This window comes from Nymphalis io, chromosome 12 (assembly GCF_905147045.1).
Source record: "Nymphalis io chromosome 12, ilAglIoxx1.1, whole genome shotgun sequence".
In the NCBI taxonomy this organism is placed as follows: domain Eukaryota; kingdom Metazoa; phylum Arthropoda; class Insecta; order Lepidoptera; family Nymphalidae; genus Nymphalis; species Nymphalis io.
This window is the reverse complement of record NC_065899.1, coordinates 5,041,263-5,065,419: the sequence shown is the minus strand read 5'-3', so window position 1 is coordinate 5,065,419 and position 24,157 is coordinate 5,041,263. Positions and strand designations below refer to the sequence as shown.

The following is a 24,157-nucleotide window of genomic DNA, read 5'->3' as shown; positions in this document are numbered from 1 at the left end:
AACTAAATTAATTTCTCATACCTTAACATTGTATGAGTTTGTCACCAAAATAATCAAAGTAAATCAACGAATATTTTGAAACGAATTATATCATATGTAACTGTTACTTTTTTGTATTACATATCTCAAATAAATATGCTATGCGATTAAATATCGTAAGACATATTTAATAATAAAAGCAAGATTACAATCTTTCTCCCACCTGAAATAGTCTTTCGACTTTTTCTCGCACTACTTCATCATCAATCATAGGCTCTACGATTTTGCCCATGAGGTCGTAAATAGCATTTACAATTTCAGTCATTTCTTCTTTCGTTATATATCCATCGCCATTTATATCATACAATGAGAACGTCCAACGCAACTTCTCTTCTAACGTTCCTCTTGAAAGAACAGACAGGCCAGTAACGAATTCCTGTAAAGTGTTATTTCAATTAAGAAATAAATATATTGATATATATGTGTATAGTTAACAGTTACTGACTTTCTATCTAACAAATATAACCTTTGAGTTGTTTTAAAGTTATATTCTCGTTTAAATGTAGATATAAATGTAGACTTGTAGATATAAATAGATGCCACCCAGGAGGCCAATTTTACTAACAAATTGTAACTTTATCGCAATCGAATTGAAGCGTGATCGCTGCTGTTTATCCGTTTTACTATTCTTTAATTTAATAATCGACTTTTTACATAAAAGTTAACAATTAATTTTGGTTTTCAGGAAACGGTATCTGTCAACATCGTTTTGTTTCGGTTCCGATCCGAATAAACATAGAATAGTCAACGTTGTATTGGAATTGAATCGGGAACGTATCATAATATATTAGTAGAATTCGGCACCAGGTTCAATATTTATTTTACAATGTATTCATAAATATCCCGAGTATGTATATCTATGTCTATTATATATCCAATGTTAATAATCGAGCATTGCCAATATGCATATATATTGAATCTTTGAGGCTTATCTTATTATATATATTAAACAGTAAGTTACCTCAAAACTTAACAATCCGCTTCGATCTTGGTCCAGTGTATTAAAAACATAGTGAGCATACTGTGCAGTGTTGGCTGAAAATAAGTAATATAACTTTATTATTAAATATCATCAAAACTTGATTAATTTTATTTTTAATAAATAATGTAATATTTTCTCTTGGTTACTATATTTATATATATTATGTTATAAGATGACTTGAAATAAAATAATATCTTGTAATGGTAAATATTGATTGCTGGAAATTTGTAGTAATGTTTTTTGAGATTAATAACTTAAAATATTTGGTATTGAAAGTAAGTAACTTATATACGAGTAAGTTGCAATAATAAGTTAAAATAATATTTAATATTCACATAAGATGATGTAAAGACAATGTGTATAATTGTAAAATGTTTATTTATAGAAATGATGCAATTTATTAAATTCTATCAGAGCATAGCCACATAGAAATTTGGTATAAATAAGTTAGGATAAGGAAAGCATAGACAAACATTGAAATATAAAAGAATAAAACTCATAAAATTATTACATTTACTTTATTCCAGATAGGTACAGCAGTTATAGATCTGACAATTGGAATGGACAGAAGTCCAATAAATTACAGTTAACCACATAGAAACATGAAAATGCCTTAGTGCTTCAGCATTTAAAATACTGGCTGATTCTAGACATGTCAACTAAAAATTATCACAATGGAATAATTGTTGAAGTTACCTAGAACATTTGGTTTACCTCAAAAATTCGTCTTAATAATTACTATGAAATTTCCGAGACATAATATATAAAGGAAAAAAGAATCTGCAAGAAAATTATGTCTCGGAAATTTAACAATTTTTTAAATCATCATACAAATGTTGTTATTAAAATTAACTTAATGTTAAGTTTTGAGATGGGCACACTGTGGCGATCTTCGCACATATGGACAGTTCCTTAAGTTATAATTTACACTAAAGCCCCTCCCGTCTGCTGCTGGTACACCTCTATTGTGTCACCTTCTTCCATCTCCAGTGATGTAGGTGTGTCATTTTCATTGATTGGTTGTCCATCAAATCTGAATCTGACTACTTGCATTGATAGACCCTAAAGAAAACAAAAAAAAGTAGCTGTCATGATGTGCATATGCTGTTTATAGTGTATGTAAATGAGTGCTATATATAATACTATACAACAAGGTGGTAGGGCTTTGTGCAAGCCCATCTACATAGGTACCACCCACTCATCAGATATTTTACCACTAAACAGCAATATTTAGTATTGTTATGTTTCAGTTTGAAGGATGAGTGGGTGACATGTTAATTCCCAATTTTGGCGCATTGGTGGTGGTGACCACTTACCATTAGATCATTTGCCCGTCTGCCTACCTTTACCACAAAAAATGCCTTATATATTGCAAAAGCATAATACTCTAAAAATGTATATTATAATGTTATATGCTATAATTTGAAAATATGCACAAAGACAAATTATTCAATATAACATGCAAGTAGTATGTCAGCTGTATTAGACTTTAACAGGTAATTTCTCTTAACAATGAAATAACAATAAATTTTATAAAAATGAAAAAATAATATATTTAAATATTTAAAACCAGTAGTTATTATATGAAGTGAAGTTGATGGCTTTAATTTAGAGGTTGAGTTATTCTAATTTAGATACTTTCTAGTAGAGCAATCTGAAATATCTATGTAGTATGTTGTAGTTAATATCCAAACAAAATGTTAAAACTTGGACAGTAAATAAATACCACATTACATCATCATTTATAATTCCAGTAAATACTTAACAGCCATTTGCAAATTTTTCCAGATAATGTGATGAATATGAAGGTATATTAAAGTTTTCCATGTAATTATTAGTTTTGTAGTTGAGTATATATAAGTATATTAGTTTAGTATAAATAATTTTGTTTAAATTATGCTTATTTAATCTTTCATTTTACTTAAGTTCTTAATAAAATGTTAACTAACCAAACGTACATCTCGTTTGTATCCATGATAAGCTAAAATGTAGATAAATTTTGCAACAATTTTAAAATAAAGCTGATGCTGATGTAAAAGTACATTAAATATCTTTGTCATTAAATATTTACAAAATAATTCGCTATAATCTTCAGATGTCACAATTAGACTAATTATTAATTCACGGGAATCACAGGCCGATCGATATTGCTGCCTATCATATTTAGCGTAAAATATGCCGGTATGTTACTTTCATACTCAAGCTTAGTGAATTGTTCTTTAAGATTTTCGTTTAGTAGCAATGACTATTATGAACATCGATTGACGAAATAAAGTTTATATTTAAGCAGAATATACTAACCGCTCTATCACAGTAGGCATTCATCAACTTTCTGAGAGGTGTGTGTTTCTTTATTTTGAATTGGACAATGGCATTATCTTGTCCTAATACTTTTAAGTTGATATGTTCGCTTTCACCCTGGAAATAAATATTTATACGTCACGTGTATGAAAATTTACACATAAACACAATATTTAATAATGAACAAATAACCACATTGCACTAAGAACGCCATGTCTGTACGCTCAAATTTAATAATGTTCTATAACTGATAATACGGTATATAATCTACCTTTTTTTCATCCGACATCTTGAGATTTTTTAATTATTGTTTTCTATAAACGAACACGAACAACAGAGAATTAAAATGAATTATCGAAGAACCACACAAACTACACTGTGACAGATTTGTGATCCGCTGGCGTGGTAATGGCGTCCGGTGGAGTGGCTTGGAGGAAACAGTCAATGCTACCAACATATCATGCGCAGTACGACGGTAATGGCGCGCTTCTGCGTACTGAATGTCTTTCAATTCTATTTAATAACGCAGATTCCATAAAAAAAAAAACATTTTTTGTTTTAATTTGGCCATAACTCTTACACAAATAATCTGATAACTCAATATTTAGGCATTTCACAAGAATAACTGCGTAGTTCCGTTAAAAAGCTAGATCTGAAATCTGTTTTGTTGAAAATTAAAAAATAAATACTATCGGAATGCTTATCAATATTTTTCAATTATTAAATTCAATTTTGAACTTAAGAAGACGTTTATTTAGATAAAGTGATTGTTATTATAAAAGATTTATTGTTTTATTTAAAATAACAGTTTCTTGACTTCCTTCTTGTACAGTGCTGCCAATATTATATTTGAATGTAATAAAGCTATAGGGCCGTACATTTACCGTAATTTTTGGCGGAAATGAATAGTGTTGTTCTATGTGTACGGTTATTTAAACGTAATATAAAAGAAACATTTTAAATATAAGGTATCGATAAATTATACGAGTTTTGAGTAAATTTACTTTACTCAAAATATAAAGTTTGTTTTAATTAAGAGAAAGATTACATATTACCAATGACGGCCCCACATCTTAATTTAATAATTGTGTATATCTTTGTATATGTTTTTTATACGCTAAGCTCATTCAATAATTTTTTGATTGTTAATTCTGCCTGTCAGTGAACACTACTTATACAATTTTGTGGAAAATATCATGGTAATTTGTTTAAAATAAACATTGACAAAGTTGTGTTTTTGTAAAAGTAACTATTTAATAAATTTTTACATATAAATGTATGTGTGTATAAGAAGTAAGCGAACTTAGTAAGATCTAAATAATCTGATGCCTAAGATTTTTAGAGACCACCGGGGTCAGCTTAAAAATAACTAAATACTTAAAATGGTAAATATTTGAATAAACAAAGTATGGGCTAAAAAACCTGAAAGTTTGCGAAAGTGTTGAATACCAGTGCTGACTAAATTGGACACCTTCATTGACCGAGCGAACGTGTGTGGAATAGATTCAATATATTATTACTAAGTAAAGTATCGAAATTTTTCAATAATATTTTGTGTCCTGAAATTCCTTTACAATAAAACTTTCTATGCATTTATTTTCTTCATTTATTCATATTGAAATTAATTAAACTGAATATTTTTTTGAGACGAAGTGTTTTTGTGTAAGTTCGAACTTATTAATATTTAAGTATTTTATTTAAAAATTGGTGGTAATGACGTAAAATTAGAAGTATTTTTCAAGTTTTTTTTTTATGAAAGCGCATTTATTTTGGGTGCTAACATCTTGACTTATTAATTTACTGACTGAAATTACTGATTCGGTTGTATGACATTGCAATTCTTAAATAGTTTGTATAATCCAACGTTAATACACACTCAAAAATAATTAAATCCTCAAATGTTAATTGAGGGAAATCCTCTAATTCTGCAGTTTGAATCCATGGGTGCAATGTCAGGTTTGCGTGAGCGGAAAGAATTATTACTCATAATTCCTTGCGCTGTGCAAAAGAGACAGTGTTTGTTTATCGTTCATCTGAGTCATATCGACCTAGGATTTCGTAGCTTACCCGTGCACTATTATGCAGTTTGTTTATTTATTTTTATTTAAATCACTTAAATTTTTTTTTTTAAATCACTTTTTTATATATATTGTATAGTATTTAACACTTCTCGCAGAGCGACCCGCTCTTGCGATTTGCGCCCTGTTTTACTATTATTACTACTATTATAAATATATGCTCCGATTACATAAAATTTCTGGGGCGTTTTATAATGTCTCCTTTTTTGCAGACCGAAGTAGGCACCCTAACTATATTTATCACGCATGTTAGGATACATTTACGGTATTTTAATGTATGTAGGAAGTCATAAATAAAATAATTAAATAATATTATGCAGTTTATGTATTTTTATTATGCTTTAGTTACGCTTAACTTAGCTTTTAAGTAATCTGGAACAATTACGCTCTAAGGCAGAAAAACTCTCTAAAAGTAAATAACCATATGGACAAAGTAATAACGCCCCTAGAAACTAGCATTTCGTTACAATATTGAACACAAATTTAATGTTATTTGTATTTAAATAATTGAAGGCATGAAACTCATAGCAAATACATACGAAAAACTAAAACAAAAACAATTATAATATCAATATTGTTCTGATCTTAAAACAAAACAAAACAAACAAATATAGACTAATTAAGTTTTCAATTTATTCTCTAAATTTACTTTTTTTATTTAACCAGTTAGAACTTGAAGCGTCGCTTTTTTCTCGGATATCTTTTATAGGCAATGATTGCTATATCTGCTGGGTTAGCAATGGAGGTCGTTTGTCGTGAATAGTGAATTTGTGGCCAGTTCCAAACGATAACAGGCGAAGCGAGGAATTATCACAACCGTCCCACATATATTGTTTGAATTGAATCGGTATACGTGATTTGATTTTTGAATTCTACTTTCCACATGCCTTATGTAAAATAACATAAAATTTAATAGTATTTTTATATGTTTATGGCGTTCTGAAACGTAAACGTTACTTATATTATGCCAAAACACTAAAATAAAATATGAATTATATTGGATATGTTATACAATATATTTTTTAAATATATATTTTAACTAAGTTTACTATATTTATATATAGAAGTCAATAGCAAAATACTTAATGAAAATTTTGAATATTTCAGAATGCTCAAATATATGACTATTCAAATGCAGTGACTTGTTAAATGTTAAAGAAAGAAATTGTGATATCGCAGTCGAGCCATATTTTCAAAGCGGGTGTAGTAACAGACACTTGAGCCATTTGAGCACAACTTGAAAGTTCCTCGCTCCAGTCTAGGTACGTCTACTTTATAAAATGCATTCTCCGAAAAAAATCCTACTGAGAATATTATATTTATACCCTACAATTTCGGAAATGTTTCCTAAAGTTCTAAGATTGAAATTTATACACATATAGGTACGCGTAGTACATATTTAAATAGTAGAGTAATAGACAATTTTATTTCATAACACTCACGTCCTAAACACACAAGTGGGCATAGAGGATATTGGCCAAAGCGCCCGCACCCAAACACTTAACTTGATAGCATTATATAATTATGTAATGCGTTTTTCGTGTTAAAACTGTAATAGGTTTACATATTCATTAATTTTTAATACGTGGTACACGCTTAGCTTATTCTATAGAGCTTTATATTAATAGTTTAATCAAAGCATACATAGTAAATAGATAGAATATATGGATGATGACCAAATAACATTAATCAAAATTATATGTGGGTTAATATACGTAGGAAATAGTTTTATACGTACATAAATAGATATAAACAATCCTTAGATTAACATATTCTATGCGATTTGCTAAAACCCCTGTTGTATTATGTCTTTATTTAATGTTATTTGGTATATATATATATATGAATTACTATTAAAAGGTATTACCAATATCTACCAATCATATTCAGCCCACTTCCATAATGCGGTCTATTGAATATAAGAATTAAACAATTTACATGACTATAAAGGAACTTACTAAATAAAATTGAAATAGATAGAAATATCTTTGTCTATTACCGTTCATTTTTTAGATTAAAAATATCTGTAGGCCTTTTCCAACTACGAGAGGAGAGGAGTAAAGACAAATAAATTATATAATAAAAGCGTCACGCTACACAACATATCTTTCTTACCATAGTATATTTTTATTATTGTAACCTGTATGTTTATGACTAAATTTGTTTATTATAATATTTAGTAACAGTTAGCGAAATAGTTCACTTACCTTGTTCTATCTTACTACGTAATGAGATTGTCTTCTTTCTTGATTGGCAAATTTTCTTGAAAGGATAATAAAAGACGCCTAAGTTAAATTGTTACTTTATTAACTTGAAAAAAAAAACAAGGCAGAAAAGTGAGTTCCGTGGGGTGATTGGTCGTTGCAGCACTAAAAATTCACTGATATAATAATTAATAAATAACACCTTTGATATTGAAGATGAATTATTTATAACCAAACATAAACAACAGCCCGTAAACGCCCCACTGCTGGGCAACACTTTCCAATAAGTAGAAAAAAATATGGAACGGTTTGCTATCCTTTTAAAATATTTACACAAGAATTCGTGTTTTGAAAATATTACGTAAATTTTTTATCTCGGTTTTCATTGTCTTCCCAAGTTTGGTAAAAAAATATTTTCTATTTCTTCTTTCTACTACGTGTAGTTTTTTATAGAATACGATTATATATAGATAAAAAAATACAAAGAAGTTATAGTGTATAGCCAGAGTTATTTTTCTTTGCATGTACTTACCTCCTTGTGGAAAAAATTGCGAGTATATAAGCTTGAAAGTATCTTCTTTCACTACGCCCGTCGGACATTCTGCCTTGAACCCACGGTACAATCTCTTCAGCTCCGGTTCTGTGAAGCGTGTAGCTCGACGCAGCGCTGCGATCGAGTCCGGGCGGTACCGGGGCAGCTGTTCACCCAACTCCTCGAGCTCTGAATCTAAAAGGAATTTAAATCTATTGTTAATTTTATTTATTATTAAAATATTAAAAGAGATTGTCGGACTAAAAAGAGCATTTTAAATAATATTTTCTATTTATCGGCAGGCCCATTTGAGTTATAGCATATATACCATATAGACCATTATAGCATACCATACCATAGTCATTCTGCCGTCTGTCATACTTTGTATTGCTGTGTTTTGGCATGAAAGGTGTTTTATTTGTTCTTATTTATTTTTATTCTTGGCATCCATAAGTGTTGTTCGGGTGTTGTTTAAACATCAAATATTTATAAAAAAAAGAAAAACAAAAAGAATAACAGGCGTTATCTCACGACTCGGATAAACAAAATTTAAATTTAATAATAATAATGTCGTCCAGACCGATTTAGGGCGGTCAATTTTAAGAGAGATTAGCCAACTGCGCAGGAGATATTATAGTGCACAAGTGTGTGCGTGAACCCAGGTGCACTTTCTATTCTCTAGCTCTCATAATCTGATAGGACGATAATCCGACACGACTGGAATGAGTTCAGGGGCAGAACCAACGGCTTTACACACACTTCCAACTTCTAGACCTCGGACTGCTACGGAGAATTTTCTGACAGAAAAACCCAATAACTTTTTATTGGCCCGACCTGGGAATTGAACCCAGAATCTCCGGGTCCGCGGACTTATATTTAGCCATTAGAAAACGAGGCAGATAACTAGACACAGACACACTGGCAATATTAAAAAAATTTATTATGAAATATTAACACAAAAGTATTAGGTAATTAGAATTATACTTATACTATACAAGCTTTTTCTAGTAAGATTATAAATGTAAATTGTATGTGTTGGGTAGTGGTGTAGTTATGTATTATATTAATGTTAATATATATATGTGTTCATGTATAATGTATATAAGTATGCATACATTTTAATACAATTAGATTATATAATATTCTAATAAAAAACTATTTATATGTCTCTTCGTGACCGTTTAACAAATATTTTTGAGTTATACTTAATATTATATTTTGTCAATTTCGATTTAAAATCTAATGGTTCGTTTAATAGTTTTGATAGTTGATATTTATTAAGATTAATTACAGGTGCACGGGCATTAGCTTCTTGGAATCCATGGTTGGCGTATATTGTCGGTGTAAGGAGTTATATTATCACTTCTTACAGCTTCTATGGGCGAACATGACTTACCCTTAGGCGACGGTTAATCGATGAGATAGATCAAGAGAAATATTGTAAGAGTCGAAATCGCTGTAACATGCAATGTAGATAAACAACGATGCCATATTCATACTTTCTTGAATGCGCAATGGTGATGAAAAACAAGCGAGAAAACTATTGTTAATAAATTAGATTTTAATAAACAAATCAGTTTATCTTCTTGTCATGATAAAAAACAACACTGTTAAATCAAATTAAAGTGAGATCTGTTATTCGCGAGAGAGTTGCCAATATTTTAGACGTCAGTGCTGATGGCGTTAATTCAGTTAGTGCCGTTTAGTACTGTCATTACGTATTTGGAATTAACTAATTCTATCTATATATCGCATGATCTTAAGCAGCTTTAAACATAGTAATTTTATTTGTGTTCCTGAATAAGGAACATGTCGATAAAATATTTTCTGAGAAGAAGATTTAAGTGTTTACTTTATTTATTTTGTCTTTTCCCATATATTTTGCAATAGATCCTCTGCTTATGATGTATTTGTATGCTGCTGTATGTATCTATGTAACGTTAATCATTTTTTTGATGCGCAGCACCAATTGGCATACCTTAGGGGTAAAACCGACTCGTATGCCGTAATAGCAAATGGCTCGACGATCTCTCATGCCATCATCTCACTTCCCCGCGCATTCACTCCCAACTCTCTTGAGTGAGAGTGACGTGTACTTATACTGTTTCGTTGCTGTTTCGTGCGCGTGTGAGTCCTGCGCATGCTGCAATATATATATATATATATATATATATATATATATATATATATATATATATATTATATATACATATATATATATATATATATTATATATAATATATATATATATATTATATATATATATATATATATTGCATGCGAATAAAAAAAAAATATATATATATATATATATATATATATATATTATATATATAATATATATATATATATATTTTATTCACGATTTCGATGTTTTAGTTCTGCCGGGCGTACAGTGACGGTACAATAAAGAATTGATAGAAAAATTATTTCTCATACATTTTAATTGACTGCTGTGATTAAGTCTATAACCATTTAGTATAAACAGCTGTAATAGGTAAGGGTCGGTAATAGTAATAAACATAGCGATAAAACTGTTTTCATAAAAGTACTGAAATCTGAAGAATAATATTAGATCTTATTGAAAGAGATATATCAGCGCTCCAATATTAAGACTGCAATAAAGGAATCATATAGCAAATCGTTACGGTAATAATCATTTAACGTAACCTTTATTTTTACGATGCATTAGTCGAAATGTGAATTAATTTTCCCGTGACATTCACGTTTACTTTTATACCATAGGATTTGAGGGTAATGACACCATTATTAGCAGCGCTTTGGAAGCGCCTACTCTGCAGAGTGGTTGAGATGAAAGCCTTTCTTGTATCCTTTTGAGTTTCGTGCTTTATCGACAAAGAGCTGAGGCTTTGTGTTCACAATGAAAGCCGAACAATAAGGTCAGATCGTGATCTTTAGGTATCAACCTAGTGGTTATCGCAGCTAGTTTATATTTTCAGTAGTCCTCAAAACGTTAATAAAATAATTATTTATGATAATATTGTCAAAAACTGTCAGCTCATAGTAACAACATTTTTGTTTACCTAATATATTATTTTATGTATAATACATTCATTACTTTGTAATATTATGTATTATATATTAAGATCATAATAATATTCAGGGGTGATTGACGTGACCCGATACAAATTGTTTTACTATTTTAATTAGTTGTTAACCAGTTGTATATATATTTAATAAATAGCTGACTTTAATTAATGTATCTAATTCATTTCACTTAAGTCATTTAAAAATGTGCAGTAATATTTATGTTAAACAGGGTCACTAGAAAGCAAGTTAATAAGAATGACTTTGCAAAGCATCTTTGAACTAAAACTTTTCATATTACTTCGCTGTTTTCTGAGAAACTGCGACAAAGATTTACTTCGTAATGACTTACATATTGCAGTACCGCGTATTATTTTTTTTAAAATTAATTGCTTCTAAGTTGTTATTATAGTTACTGTGTTCAAGTAAAATCTACTTACAATGAATGTTATTTATAAGGTAATAATAGTTTTAATAGCATTTGCCTGTTTGTATATAGTTGTAAATATGTCTCTTAGTTTTGTTCACCTAACTTTTTTTTAATATTAGGTCCTTAAATATAAAATTAGCGTTTTGTCGTACTGACCACTTTAATCTGAAATAACTCCTCTTTGGTTAAGAATTCCAAATTCTAATTTATAAATTCATTTAGCTAGTACATTTGAGTTTTGAAAACAGTAATTCATTTGTTTTTGCCTCATTATTTTTTTCATTGGCGTCGCTTTTTACCGCACAATGGAAAACATGAAATATCGGTATATTTACGAGTACGAGTTCTACCGTGGCACCAGTGCTGCAGAAACAGCTCGAAGAATTAATTATGTGTACGGCGCTGGTGTCGCAAAAGAATGCACGGTACGTTAATTTCCGGAAATTTCGACCTTCAGAACCAACCCCTTGAATGGCCAGAGACCAAAGTGGAAAATGAAAAATTAAAGGCTACTGTGGAAGCGGATCCATCACAAAGCACTTCAGAGATAGCTGCAGGCTTCGGGGTAAGTGATAAAACTGTATTAATCCACTTGAAGCAAATCGGGAAAGTAAAAAAACTTGAAGATGGGAACCTCATGAATTAAGTGAATCGAACTTGCAAACACGCGTCGACTGCTGTGTTACTTTGCTCAACCGACACAATAATGAAGGGATTTTAAATCGAATCATTACTTGTGATAAAAAGTGGATAATCGAAAGTGCTCGTCGCAATGGCTGAACCCTGGAAACCCAGCCAAATCCTGCCCTAAACGAAAATTGACCCAGAAAAAGTTACTTGTGAGTGTTTGGTGGACTAGCGCCGGTGTCGTTTTTTACAGCTTTCTAAAATCTAGCCAAACGATTACGGCAGATATCTATTGTCAGCAACTGCAAACCATGAAGGAAGAACTAGCTGCTAAACAACCGAGATTGGTCAATCGCTCTAGGCCACTGTTGCTTCACGACAACGCAAGACCATAGACTGCACAACAAACAACCACTAAGTTAGATGAGCTACAATTGGAATGTCTGTGACATCCACCGTACTCCCCGGGCCTTGCTCCAACAGATTAGCATTTTTTCCGGAATTTGGACAACTTCTTACAAGGAAAAAAATTCGTCTCCGATGCGGCGGTCCAAGCCGCCTTCAAAGAGTTTATTGATTCTCGCCCTCATGGTTTTTTAGTAAAGGATCAATGAACTACCTATGAGATGGCAAAAGTGCATAGATAACAACGGTGCATACTTTGATTAATTAAATATATTTTACAAAAAAAAATGACTTTATATTCCTCCCGTACAAAACGCCAATTTCATTTGTAAGGACCTATTACAAGAGTTAATCCATTTAATATCCCAAAACGAATTTGCAGTTCAATGAGCAAAGCAGGATTAGCAAGCTTAGTTGCTTTATTAATTGCTAAGTTCTCTCGGTTGAGCGTTTTTGCTGCAGATGATTGCTGAGCGCAGTCTGCTTTTGACTTTGAATAGTGGCTTCTTCCAAGATGTAGATCTTTACTTTATTTCTCTGCCAGGAAAGGGTACTATAATTTTCATGCTTTTTTTAAAATGCAAGTAAAATATAGTGCTTGTCGTAGTATAGTGCAAATATAATTAAATATTAAAATTACAAGTTTCTTTTTTGTATTTGTCAGTGATTTGTATGAGAAAGAAAGTTATATAAAATACGTTCGAAAATAAAATTTGATTCTTGAAAAATATACGTATAGTTATATTATAGTTGATCTTATACGTAAGCCCGTAGGAGTTGGGTCGAGCTGTAACGAAGCGGGGCTTATCTTCGATTTAGACGACCACTTATTATATCTAAGTTCCTTAGGGATATGTTTAGTAAAATTGACTCAACCAGGAATATAAGATTCTGAGATTATGAAAATGTTCTTAACATGAAAAATACAGCGGAAGAATAAAATCCTTCTATTAGAACGTATTTATTCGAAATACATAAAAGTAAAGAAAAATACTTTGGATATGAACTACTCATAGTAGATATATAAAGCGGGAAAAGACGTTTATCATATTTAATTTTTATTATTTAATACGTCAGATACAAATGCTGGTATTATATTCAATTGTATTATTTTACAAAATCTGTAACTGAAAATTGTATCACTAAAAAGTATATTTGTCTCGACAATTTGCCAACAATCTTGTCTACTTATAAGGGTTCCTGTTTTAAAGATGGTTTTTGAATGACGAGTAACGAGCCGTTTTATGTAAAGTTGTTTCTAAATGTTATGTACATGCCTCTTCGAAACTTACGAAATATTTAATAAAGACGCTTTTGAATAACGCCTCAAACAATTCTATCATCCGTAAGTAAATCAAATTGTTTTTTGAATATAGTAACCGGACATGTATTTCTATCTGTTAAGTAATAAATTAGTATAGCGTGCAAGAATGATGAAAAGTATATTTTATTATTTAAACGCTTATTGTTAAATATTATTTTGGTGTAGGTATATTTTCCAGTATTTCGAAGGAAGTATATATACTAGAACCTAAACGACGAATCATAATGTTAGTTTTTAAAGAAATAATTTTGATTTTACAAACGCAATGTGTCTCTTTAGAATCTTTTTAAGTATATTACGACATATGTAAAGGAATTAGTAATTTTATCTGTGAGAAACACAGTTGTCAGCAATTTATGTTACATTGAATAGCATTCATAAATCGGCCAATGTATATTTCTATCCCTTTTTCGAAGTAATTATGCCGATAAAATAAAATTTACTTTCTCGAGGCAAGGAAACCACCTGTTTAATGGCACCTCGAGGCACGAAATTAAAATTGTTCGAGAGGTTTTAGAATGTCTGAATTGTCTGCCAAATTACAGTGAGGACAATTTGAATTTTACATTTGTTGTTGAAAATTGAAAAGATAATATAATTAATAATCATTGTTTAAATAATATACGCGTATTTATTAATATATGTTTTTTTCAAATATCGATATGAAAATGAGCTATTTGAGGATTACATTATGAATTGTATTAGTCATAGGTATAATACTTTTGAAATTCACTAGAAATCAGAGGACTTGAAAGTATTCAAAATATATACCTTTACTGGTGGTAGGGCTTTGTGCAAGCTCGTCTGGGTAGATACCACCCACTCATCAGATATTCTACCGCAAAACAGTAATACTTGATATTGTTGTGTTCCGGTTTGAAGGGTGAGTGAGCCAGTGTAATTACAGGCACAAGGGACATAAAATCTTAGTTCCCAAGGTTGGTGGCGCATTGGATATGTAAGCGATGGTTGACATTTCTTACAATGCCAATGTCTAAGAGCGTTGGTGACCACTTACCATCAGGTGGCCCATATGCTCGTCCGCCTTCCTATTCTATAAAAAAAATAATGCAATTTTATTAATATAAATAAATGCCTAAAACCGAAGCGTTTTATTAAAACAGAAGATAAAATTAGTAGTAAAGCTTCAAAATGTCCAAAGCAAGCCATTTAAATTAGGCAGAATGCTCGCAGGCATGACCCTGATTAGAATATTAAATGAGTATACACGATACTATATACTATATACTCTCTGACTATACAGGTACACAGGTATACAGGACTCTCTGATTTGAATTTGGATAATTTGTCGGAACCGAAACGCTATTACATGACGTATAAAGCACTCAAGGAAAATTAATTTGATCAAAATTGCTATTACTATTAATTACTTCAATGACGCCTCATTTCTAACCGTATACTAAGCACTTCATATTATAAAACAAAATACCCCTCTTGCGTCTGTCTGTCTGTCTGAATGCTATTGGGCTTTCACCAAATGATTCATGAGGAAGGTTTAAGTATACAAGTCATGGGGAATAGGAAATTGGCTGAAATTCGACGATTATTGTTGAAGAAAGTGAAAAAACGAATGCCGACTGATATCAGTATAGCCCACGTTATACTTACCACTGATAATACTTAATTAAAAGCATAAAGCTTGTTTAAAAAACTGAAGTTATTTAACAGTTTGTAACAATAAAGTTAAAGTATGGATATAAATAGATCAAAAGGATTTTATTATAATACAAGTCTAAATATCTTTTTAACTAATTTCATAATTTTATAAGCATACGCAAACAACGACAATCCTTTTAACACTTCTAACGTCTCGGAAAATGTATGTAATATAATTCAACAGCATATTCGTTTTGTAAGCAAACTCTGATAACTGGGAAGCTAGTTAGAAAGCAAAAAACCAAGGGCTTTCATTTCTGCTTGTGTGACACACACAAGAGTCCTCTTTTAATTAGAGAGGAGAAACGTGACTCGCCATTATTGTGTAAATGTCAGGCATATTTCTTTTGATACACACATGCATCATATGCTAAATACTGGAAATGTTGATTGTGTGTTTATTACGATTCTGATTGTATTAAACAATAGCGCTACGAGATTGACTATTGTGTATTCTATGATTAAACTGTATACACATAATTCGCTTATTTGTGTGTTCAAACTAGGTTAATTTTATAACTTTTTCTCCGAAGACCTTAAACTTCAACCTTAATCTCTTCGGTTTTAGAATAATCTATACGCTCTATATTTAAAGGAATATGTCAAATTAAGCATTCAAAATCGTTTATTCATACAGCCAAAGATACCGAGACAGTTTGCAGTTGAAGCTTGGCACGTGCGTGGAGTGCCGCGCGCTCATGAATATCAACCGGGCGTTTCATACTTTACATGCGATGAATGTCACACTAACTGATTTACAGGGTTCAAGATGGATTACACGCAAGCTGGGGAGGCAGTTAAATGAATAAACTAGAATGATGTTTATTATAAGGACTTTCTTTGAAATCAAAAATCACTATGACTTATATAAACTTATAAAACTGCTAACACTTAGGAAATATTTATTGCATTAAACATGTTTTTCATATTATCCTCAAATATACATATTAAGCTTTTATTTAATGTATTCTTAACTCAGTGGGAGTTTCCAATATTATTACATTTCATAAAATTAGGCATTCAGAAAACGTTCTTAAGTACTTCGGCACTGCGTCTTATTATTGAATCAGGGCTGTTGGAGTAGTCAGAAAAAAACAGCTTGTAACAAATAACAAATCCACAAATCCGCAAGTAGTCAGGTGTTCGCAATCGTTGCCAACTTTGGCTTATAAAAATATGCAATGTTGTAATTTATTGCCCACTTTGCAAATATTGATTTCCGCTTATATTTTACTAACTCATTTTGAAAGCTATGAAAATATTTGAATTTATAATTTATCATTATTATTAAGGTTCCATATTTTCAAATAAAGTTGATAATGAAGGGTAGAAAAATGTATATTTGTATTTGCTTTACGTCTATTTGTTGTAAAAATATATAAGGTATATTTTTATTAAATTATGCATGGAAACGTTGAACATAGAGTAAACACAGAATCGAATTACATTACAACATTTTGTTTATACATTATAAAAAATCTTTATGAGTAATACCAGTATTTTATACCGTATACCGTATTTTATACCGTATGTATGCGTTAGAAGTTCAAACATATTATAAACGATAAAGCTGGTTGGTTGGTGGGTCAAAGACTAAGGTGAAGTGTTTAATATATCGGTAAAATTATCCCTCTGTGGAATTCGCTTGATGCGTGAGTTGATGCGAGAGTGTAACTCTCAGGTCAACAGTAGTGGAAAGTTGGACCAAGAGCCCTTCATGAAATGATCGAGTTTCCGCCCCCTACAGTCCAAGTATTGCCACTCCAAATGGCAAAAATGTAAAATATATTTTAAGGGTTTCTTATACACTAAATGATTTGTACTTATCTTCTGATGTGAGTTTTAATCTATCCAAAATAAGTGTCACTTAGGTGGCCTTTCCAACTTACAATTAATTAAGTGAGGCTGTTTGATTCCAATTTGCGGTTAACAAGGTTCGAAGGGATTATTGATTGAATTTTACTAGAAAAGTAGACATGTTTTTAGAACGACATATATATTTATTAAACTGTTTCGTCTATAAGGATCATTTATATTGGTAGAAACTTAGTGTGGCTAGTGATTTTCAGAAATGGTCATGCTACTGATTCTTTAATTTTAGTTGTCAGGCTCACTATTTAGACAACATTGACCGAGATTAAAGTAAAAAAAAACATTTTTTTAAAAGAAAAATTGTAAACGTAATTTGTCCATTTGTCTTCTACTTAAATATATTTTGTTTCTGAAACAGCTTTTGAAGTTAGTAAATGTTTAAAATTATTTATATCAAATAAAAGTAGTGATTATGATACCTATGATAATTTCACCTGAAATTGTAAAATAAATAAATGTTATTACTTTGAGCCCTTGTACGTTGTTTCTCGAACTTAAAGTCCAAAAAACAATATCACAAGTCGTGGCCAAGGCGTTGAAAGTCAGGAAATTGCATTCTGTTCCCTTCGAACGAAAGCACAGACCGCGAGGAATAAAGACAGAGCTGTTAACACCTAAACATATATGATAGGAAACGCTGTGTAGTATTTTATGAATACAATTATGAATATAAATTTATTAGATTGTTTATAATATAATGGAATTACGTAGTTTTTATTTGATTAACTGAAATTCCAATGTAGTTAACAAAAAATATTTTAAAATGAAAAATTATGAAATTGCTCAGTGAAATAAAAAAAATCAAGGAATTACCTTTTTGTGTAAAAAACTAAAATATCTTACAGTAAAAATATTCAAAACAGTTTCATTTTTTCATCTGGTTTGATTAAATGTATAGTGGTAATAGTCAGTCATATGGCACAATTGTAAATTCTATTCTAAAACGTTGAATTTTATTGGGTATCTGGGAAACGTGAAAACCGAGGCCTTGGACACAGGATTGTATATCGGCGCGATTGAAACGATAATCCTATATAAGGTTTAGGCGAAATTGAATTTTGGAGGCAGTCTTTCGCGATTAATCTTCTCTTTGCTTCACCGGACCTCTCGTTTGATTGCGCATCCTAATTTTAAAGGTTTGCCTACAAAAGATTTTGCAAGACGCTTTTTTATTGCCGAATTGTATGGTGTTGATTTTGTACAATATATTTTATATTTTCGGGCATATTTTACTTTTCAACTTCATTCCAAATCAATAATTACTACTAATCTACTGGTGGTAGGGCTTTGTGTGTGTTTAGTCCCCAAGGTTAGTGGCGAATTGGCGATGTAAGCGATGATTAATATTTCTTGCAATGCCAATGTCTATGTTTTTTTTTTTTATTGAATAGGAAGGTGGACGAGCATATAGGCCACTTGATGGTAAGTGGTCACCAAACGCCCTTAGACATTGGCATTGTAAGAAATGTCAACCATCGCTTATAGCCAATGCGCCACCAACCTTGGGAACTAAGATTTTATATCCCTTGTGCCTGTAATTACACTGGCTCACTCACCCTTCAAACCGGAACACAACAATATAAAGTATTGCTGTTTTGCGGTAGAATATCTGATGAGTGGGTGGTACCTACCCAGACGAGCTTGCACAAAGCCGTGTGCGTTGGTGACCACTTACCACCAGGTGGCCCATATGCTCGTCCGCCTACCTATTCTATAAAAATAAATAACATTTGGAAGTTTTTGTATATAACTATTATTAAGCACATTATATGTAATATTTGTATAACTAACATAAGCCAATATTATAAAGTCTCGATACGAATGTTTTATTAATATATATTTAAGATTTAAAATTACTTTTCATATAATAAAGGAAATAAAGCAATGGCTTATAACATTTTAACTCCATTGTCCAGTTTGGTGCAGTTTTTGGAGAACGTTATTCTCGCAGTCTTTTGTGTGGTTTATCACACTGGAAGTATAAAATTGTAAAAGTGCACTGTATTATCATTATTTATTCAGTGAAGCATGGAAAGAATTAACTTTTTGAACAATTTTCGAGACCACATCCGCGGATCGACTGTGGTTAGCATTTGAATTGCATGCATTTTAGTAAATTTTAACATTAAAAATTCACATTCGAGAGCAATAGCTGTTGGGTATGGTAAATTAATATTAAAAAACTTAAATAATGAATGAAATATAATTTAATGTTACTCGTTAGTTAGTTTAAATAGATTTAGGAAAATATACACATCTTTCTATTGTTACTTCTCGTCATGACAAATATAAGCTATAAAAGATATTTAACAATAATATTAAAACAACAAATTATTTGTTAAATGTTACAAATAATGCTGAATAGTTATATCCGCTTCAATAAATGTAATAAATTTTTAGAGCTTACAGTGAAGCAAACTTTGATCCCGAGTAATATTTCGACAGAACGAATTGAAATTTGGTGACTGAAATCAAATGATTAACATTTGATTTCAGTCACCAAACGCAGAATACGTTATACAATTGATTTCAGGTGAAAATAAAAGCGAGCGAAAATATTTCAGGTATCCTAAAACTATTCGTATCGTCCCTTCCCAAAGATTCCGTGAAGAGTTATGACGTTATTGAGCCCCTTTAGAGGTGTGAAAAGGGAATTATTTCCGTGAGATATTGTCGCTATCTATCTTATAAAGGGCGGTTTTCCCCGCAATAATTTTATATTGAATGCATCACTTGCTGTTATTATATTTTCATCGCTTCATTCGAAGATACAATTAACCAGGTAGTCCTTTTATCCTAAAGACACTGTCCGCACCTTTAGAGAATCGATTTTCAATCGATAATTCAACCTCCTTTTTTAATATATATACTTATTCTATTGAACTGTCACTTGTCACTTCATTCTTTTTTCTGAGCAAGGCAACGTTCGCACTTTCCTAGCAATATTAGTGAAGAAATATTGTTTTTATTATGCCTAAAAAGAAAAAGACTAATAGATTCGACGCTGTCGGCGTAAACTCCAAAAACTCGTAGTAAAATAACGCCAACGCAATAGGACTTTGTACTCGACATCAGACTCTGACCAATCCCGTTAGTTGCTATTTAAATTGTTATACAATTATAACATATTATTCAGCTATAATTACATATTAATCAGTTATAATAACATAAAAAATGTTAGATAATCACGCCTGGAGGTTGACCGGGTATCATCACAAAGGCAATTTTTTATCCCTAAAGATAAGACGTGAGTTAACACGTGGGTATATAGTGATTATAAAAAATTGCATTATTTCGAGCAAAAACTCATTTATATTATAGTGTTAAGTACATAATGCTGGGAGGTGGATCGTGTATCCTCACGAAAGCAAAATATGTTGCTTCTCTCATACCTACAAGCCATGTGATGCCGGGAGGTGGATCGTGTATCCTCACGAAGGCTATTTTAGGCTCTTACGATGATTTATGATACGAATTATTTTTATTTATTGTAACAATTCACGTTGGCTAGTTTTTTTAGACAACTATAATGGTGAGCCTAACGAAGAATCATGGGAGGCTGGTAGTCACGTTGACACCATCGATTACCATGAGGATAATGTCGAGTGTAGTGAAGAACCAACTTCTTTGCTTGCTAACCACTGCTCACGAGTTCGATCCGGACACGCTCTGCGCCTTAGGAGAGATTACTCACATAATTCTTAACCAACAGTCAAAGACGGTTGGCTATAAACAATAACCCTCGAATGCTAGAAATATTTAGCACTTAAAATATATAAAAATTTTGAAACAAAACTAAACTAAATGATATGAATTTAAAGTTGGAATTACTTACTGATACTTCTAAAACATGTTGGGGAGTTTTTTGCAGCGGGAAAAGAGCAGACGGTGGATGAAAAGCTGAGGAATCATCATTTCACATTAATCGTTTAGAATTATTAGTTTGCCTAGGATTCAAATGTTTTGCTAGCTAACATTCTAATTGCTCGATAGTGTAAGAGTGGATAGTATAACAGTCATTAATCGCATGAGGGATTCGGTTACCCCATTTAAATGACTTGGTTAAAGAAATTTGGCAACGCTGTGAAATTCATGGTATCTTTCTGATTACCTCATAAATTAATACACGCGAAAACGTTGAGGCTAAACAAGAATAAAGAAGAAATAATGTGAGAATGGGAACTATCTCACTAGGCATACCAAAAGATAGTTCAAATTATAGGTGAACCACAAATCGATGTATTTACATCGCGTACCAATACTAAATTTTATCAATATAATTCATGGAAACCAAACCCCGATGCAATGACAATCAACGTTTTCACAATTAACTGGCAACCTAATTTTTTTCTATGCATTTCCACCGTTTCCTCTGATTCTTAAATGTTTGAAAAAAAAACATTAGTAACAAAGCTACCGTATTGGCCCGGACTTACTTTGTTTCTACTCTTTAAAAGAATAATCATAATATCAGATATTATGATCTTCGAACATAAGAAAGATCTTTTATGTTCCAATTTCACATCATGTCACCGGCCCCACCGCAGCTTTTCTCTGGGGGCCGTATTGCTCTCAGGGAAGCATTTAAAAGACTAGGACTGAAATAGCCCTAGATCTAATGTTGGCCTCAAATTCAGACAATATAATGAAAAAATATTCAGTTACTTACAATACAAGTTATAAAGTGGTCTTTTTGGTTAAAAAATTCTGTTGTATGTTTTTAAAGCATCATTGTCACCAGTAATAAATTTTTTAATTAACATGTTTAACGTGGGTGCATCATACGGTACCATTAATACCCACCGATATATCCTATCATTACTTCTTGGAAATAACGTCGGATCAGACGAGCGAATTAAATGCTTAATAAAAGATATTTGCAGACAAAAGCCACCTCGTCCGAAATACACAACAACATGGAATCCCAAGATTGTGCTCGACCATGTTTCTACTTAGTACCCTAAAAAAGATCTAGACTTAACAAGGCTAACGAAAAAATTGACTATCTTATTAGCCGTATGTACATCTCACCGAGTCTAAACATTATCGCTTATCAAGGTCACCAACATCAATAAGACTTCCTCGGGTATCAAGATCACAATATCTGACACAATAAAGATATCAGCAGCTAACCGTGACCAACCTGTACTATTTTTACCTTATTTTGTAGATAATAATCCAAACATATGCCCCGCAAAGACTTTGGAGGATTACCTTCTAGTAACATCAAAGTTGTGGTTCTGTTCACTGAACATAGTACTCGTTTATACTGTACATGCCTCAACCTCGGCGGCGGCCTCAGTACGAGTTTGCATTGACACTATAAAACAGCCGGCTGGACCAGCTAATTTTTGACGTTTGCTCGGTTTTATAAGCGCCCCGTAATCAGTGAAGGGATTTTCGCTTGTTCTGTTTGTCGAATTAATAATGATGATATATTTAATATAATTTGTTAAATTAATAAAATTTGTCAAATGAAATGATTAAAATCTATAAACGTTTAAAATTAAAGTTTTTTTTTTTGTGGCTAGTTTGTATATGAATGTTTTATTGAGACAACAATATAAAAACATAATGCATAATAACAATCTCTGAACATCTACCTGGTTAATTGTATCTTCGAATGAAGCGACTCATATAATAATGATCGAACTTCACTTCAAGAAGTTCGTTTGATTGTATATAATATTATATAAAAAATATTTGTTAGTATTTATTTAATAATTATTGTTTTATCTACAATCGAGTCAAAAGAGATACTCAGTCTAGAAGTTGGTCCTGCACCTAAACTCTTTCCGGTCATGTCTAGTTACCGTCCCATTGCATTATGAGGGTGAGGTAATAGAGAGTGCACTTATGCTCTTATATCTCTTGAGACCTGCCACCGTGGCCGAAATCGGTCAGGAGTATATCATATTTTGCACAAATAAATTAAATTGCAGAACAAGGTAGGCACTGGGACTCTACTTCATTATTTAGCAGTCAATTTAAAATCATATAAAAATGGAATAAACCTTTAGATGTGTAAAATGAAAGTAAATAAAATGAAAAAAATAATTATAATAATTTTAAAATAAGATTAATTGTATTTCATGTATTCCTTAATTATTTTTAATAATGTTTAGTTTTTACAGCATTGGCACAAAACAAAACAAAACATCTTTACAATACGCATATCTAACTAATACTTTTTTCCCAAATAAAATAAAATATAAACAATCGGTATGTAAATAAGTACAGTTGAAATAAATGTAAATACAGTTACAATATATAATAAACATTAAAAGTTTGTTTTTTAAGTTTTCCAATTAAGTTTCTACTTATAAAAGGACCATAGATTGAAAGGACACAAAAAAAACAAAAAGCTAACAACGCATAGGGCTTAAATTAAATAGACACATTTAAGGATGAATCATTAAGTTAGATTAAATAAATTATGTAATTATAATTAAAATATTATGAAAATAAGGTAACACAATGATTTAAAAAAACACGGCAATTGTCCAGTTTTCACTTTCATTTTGATTGATTTTGAAGGTACATATTTTATAACCTCGCAATAAATACATGTATGAACAATGTGAAACAATAAAAAAATGTACCTTGAACACACTCCAAACAATGAGAGCACATTGTTA

General features: G+C 31.2%; 2 protein-coding genes across 2 annotated transcripts in view; both read right to left on the bottom strand.

The window, feature by feature from the left end:
- Positions 1 to 24,157, bottom strand: part of LOC126772555 (Kv channel-interacting protein 4-like) — a 101,332-nt gene that overhangs the window by 7,134 nt on the left and 70,041 nt on the right. Inside the window, exons 4-6 of the mRNA XM_050492956.1 lie at positions 8,137 to 8,331; positions 1,001 to 1,074; positions 203 to 415 (exon numbers count right to left, since the gene is read on the bottom strand). Of these exons, the coding sequence (XP_050348913.1) occupies positions 203 to 415; positions 1,001 to 1,074; positions 8,137 to 8,331 (482 nt within the window). The remainder of the gene's footprint in view (positions 1 to 202; positions 416 to 1,000; positions 1,075 to 8,136; positions 8,332 to 24,157) is intronic.
- On the bottom strand, positions 1,524 to 3,826 carry LOC126772444 (small ubiquitin-related modifier 3). The gene is made up of 3 exons (XM_050492819.1): positions 3,594 to 3,826; positions 3,323 to 3,439; positions 1,524 to 2,083 (listed from the first exon to the last, which is right to left on the bottom strand). The coding sequence occupies exons 1-3, from the start codon at positions 3,609 to 3,611 to the stop codon at positions 1,946 to 1,948; spliced, it is 273 nt and encodes a 90-aa protein (XP_050348776.1). The 5' UTR covers positions 3,612 to 3,826; the 3' UTR covers positions 1,524 to 1,945.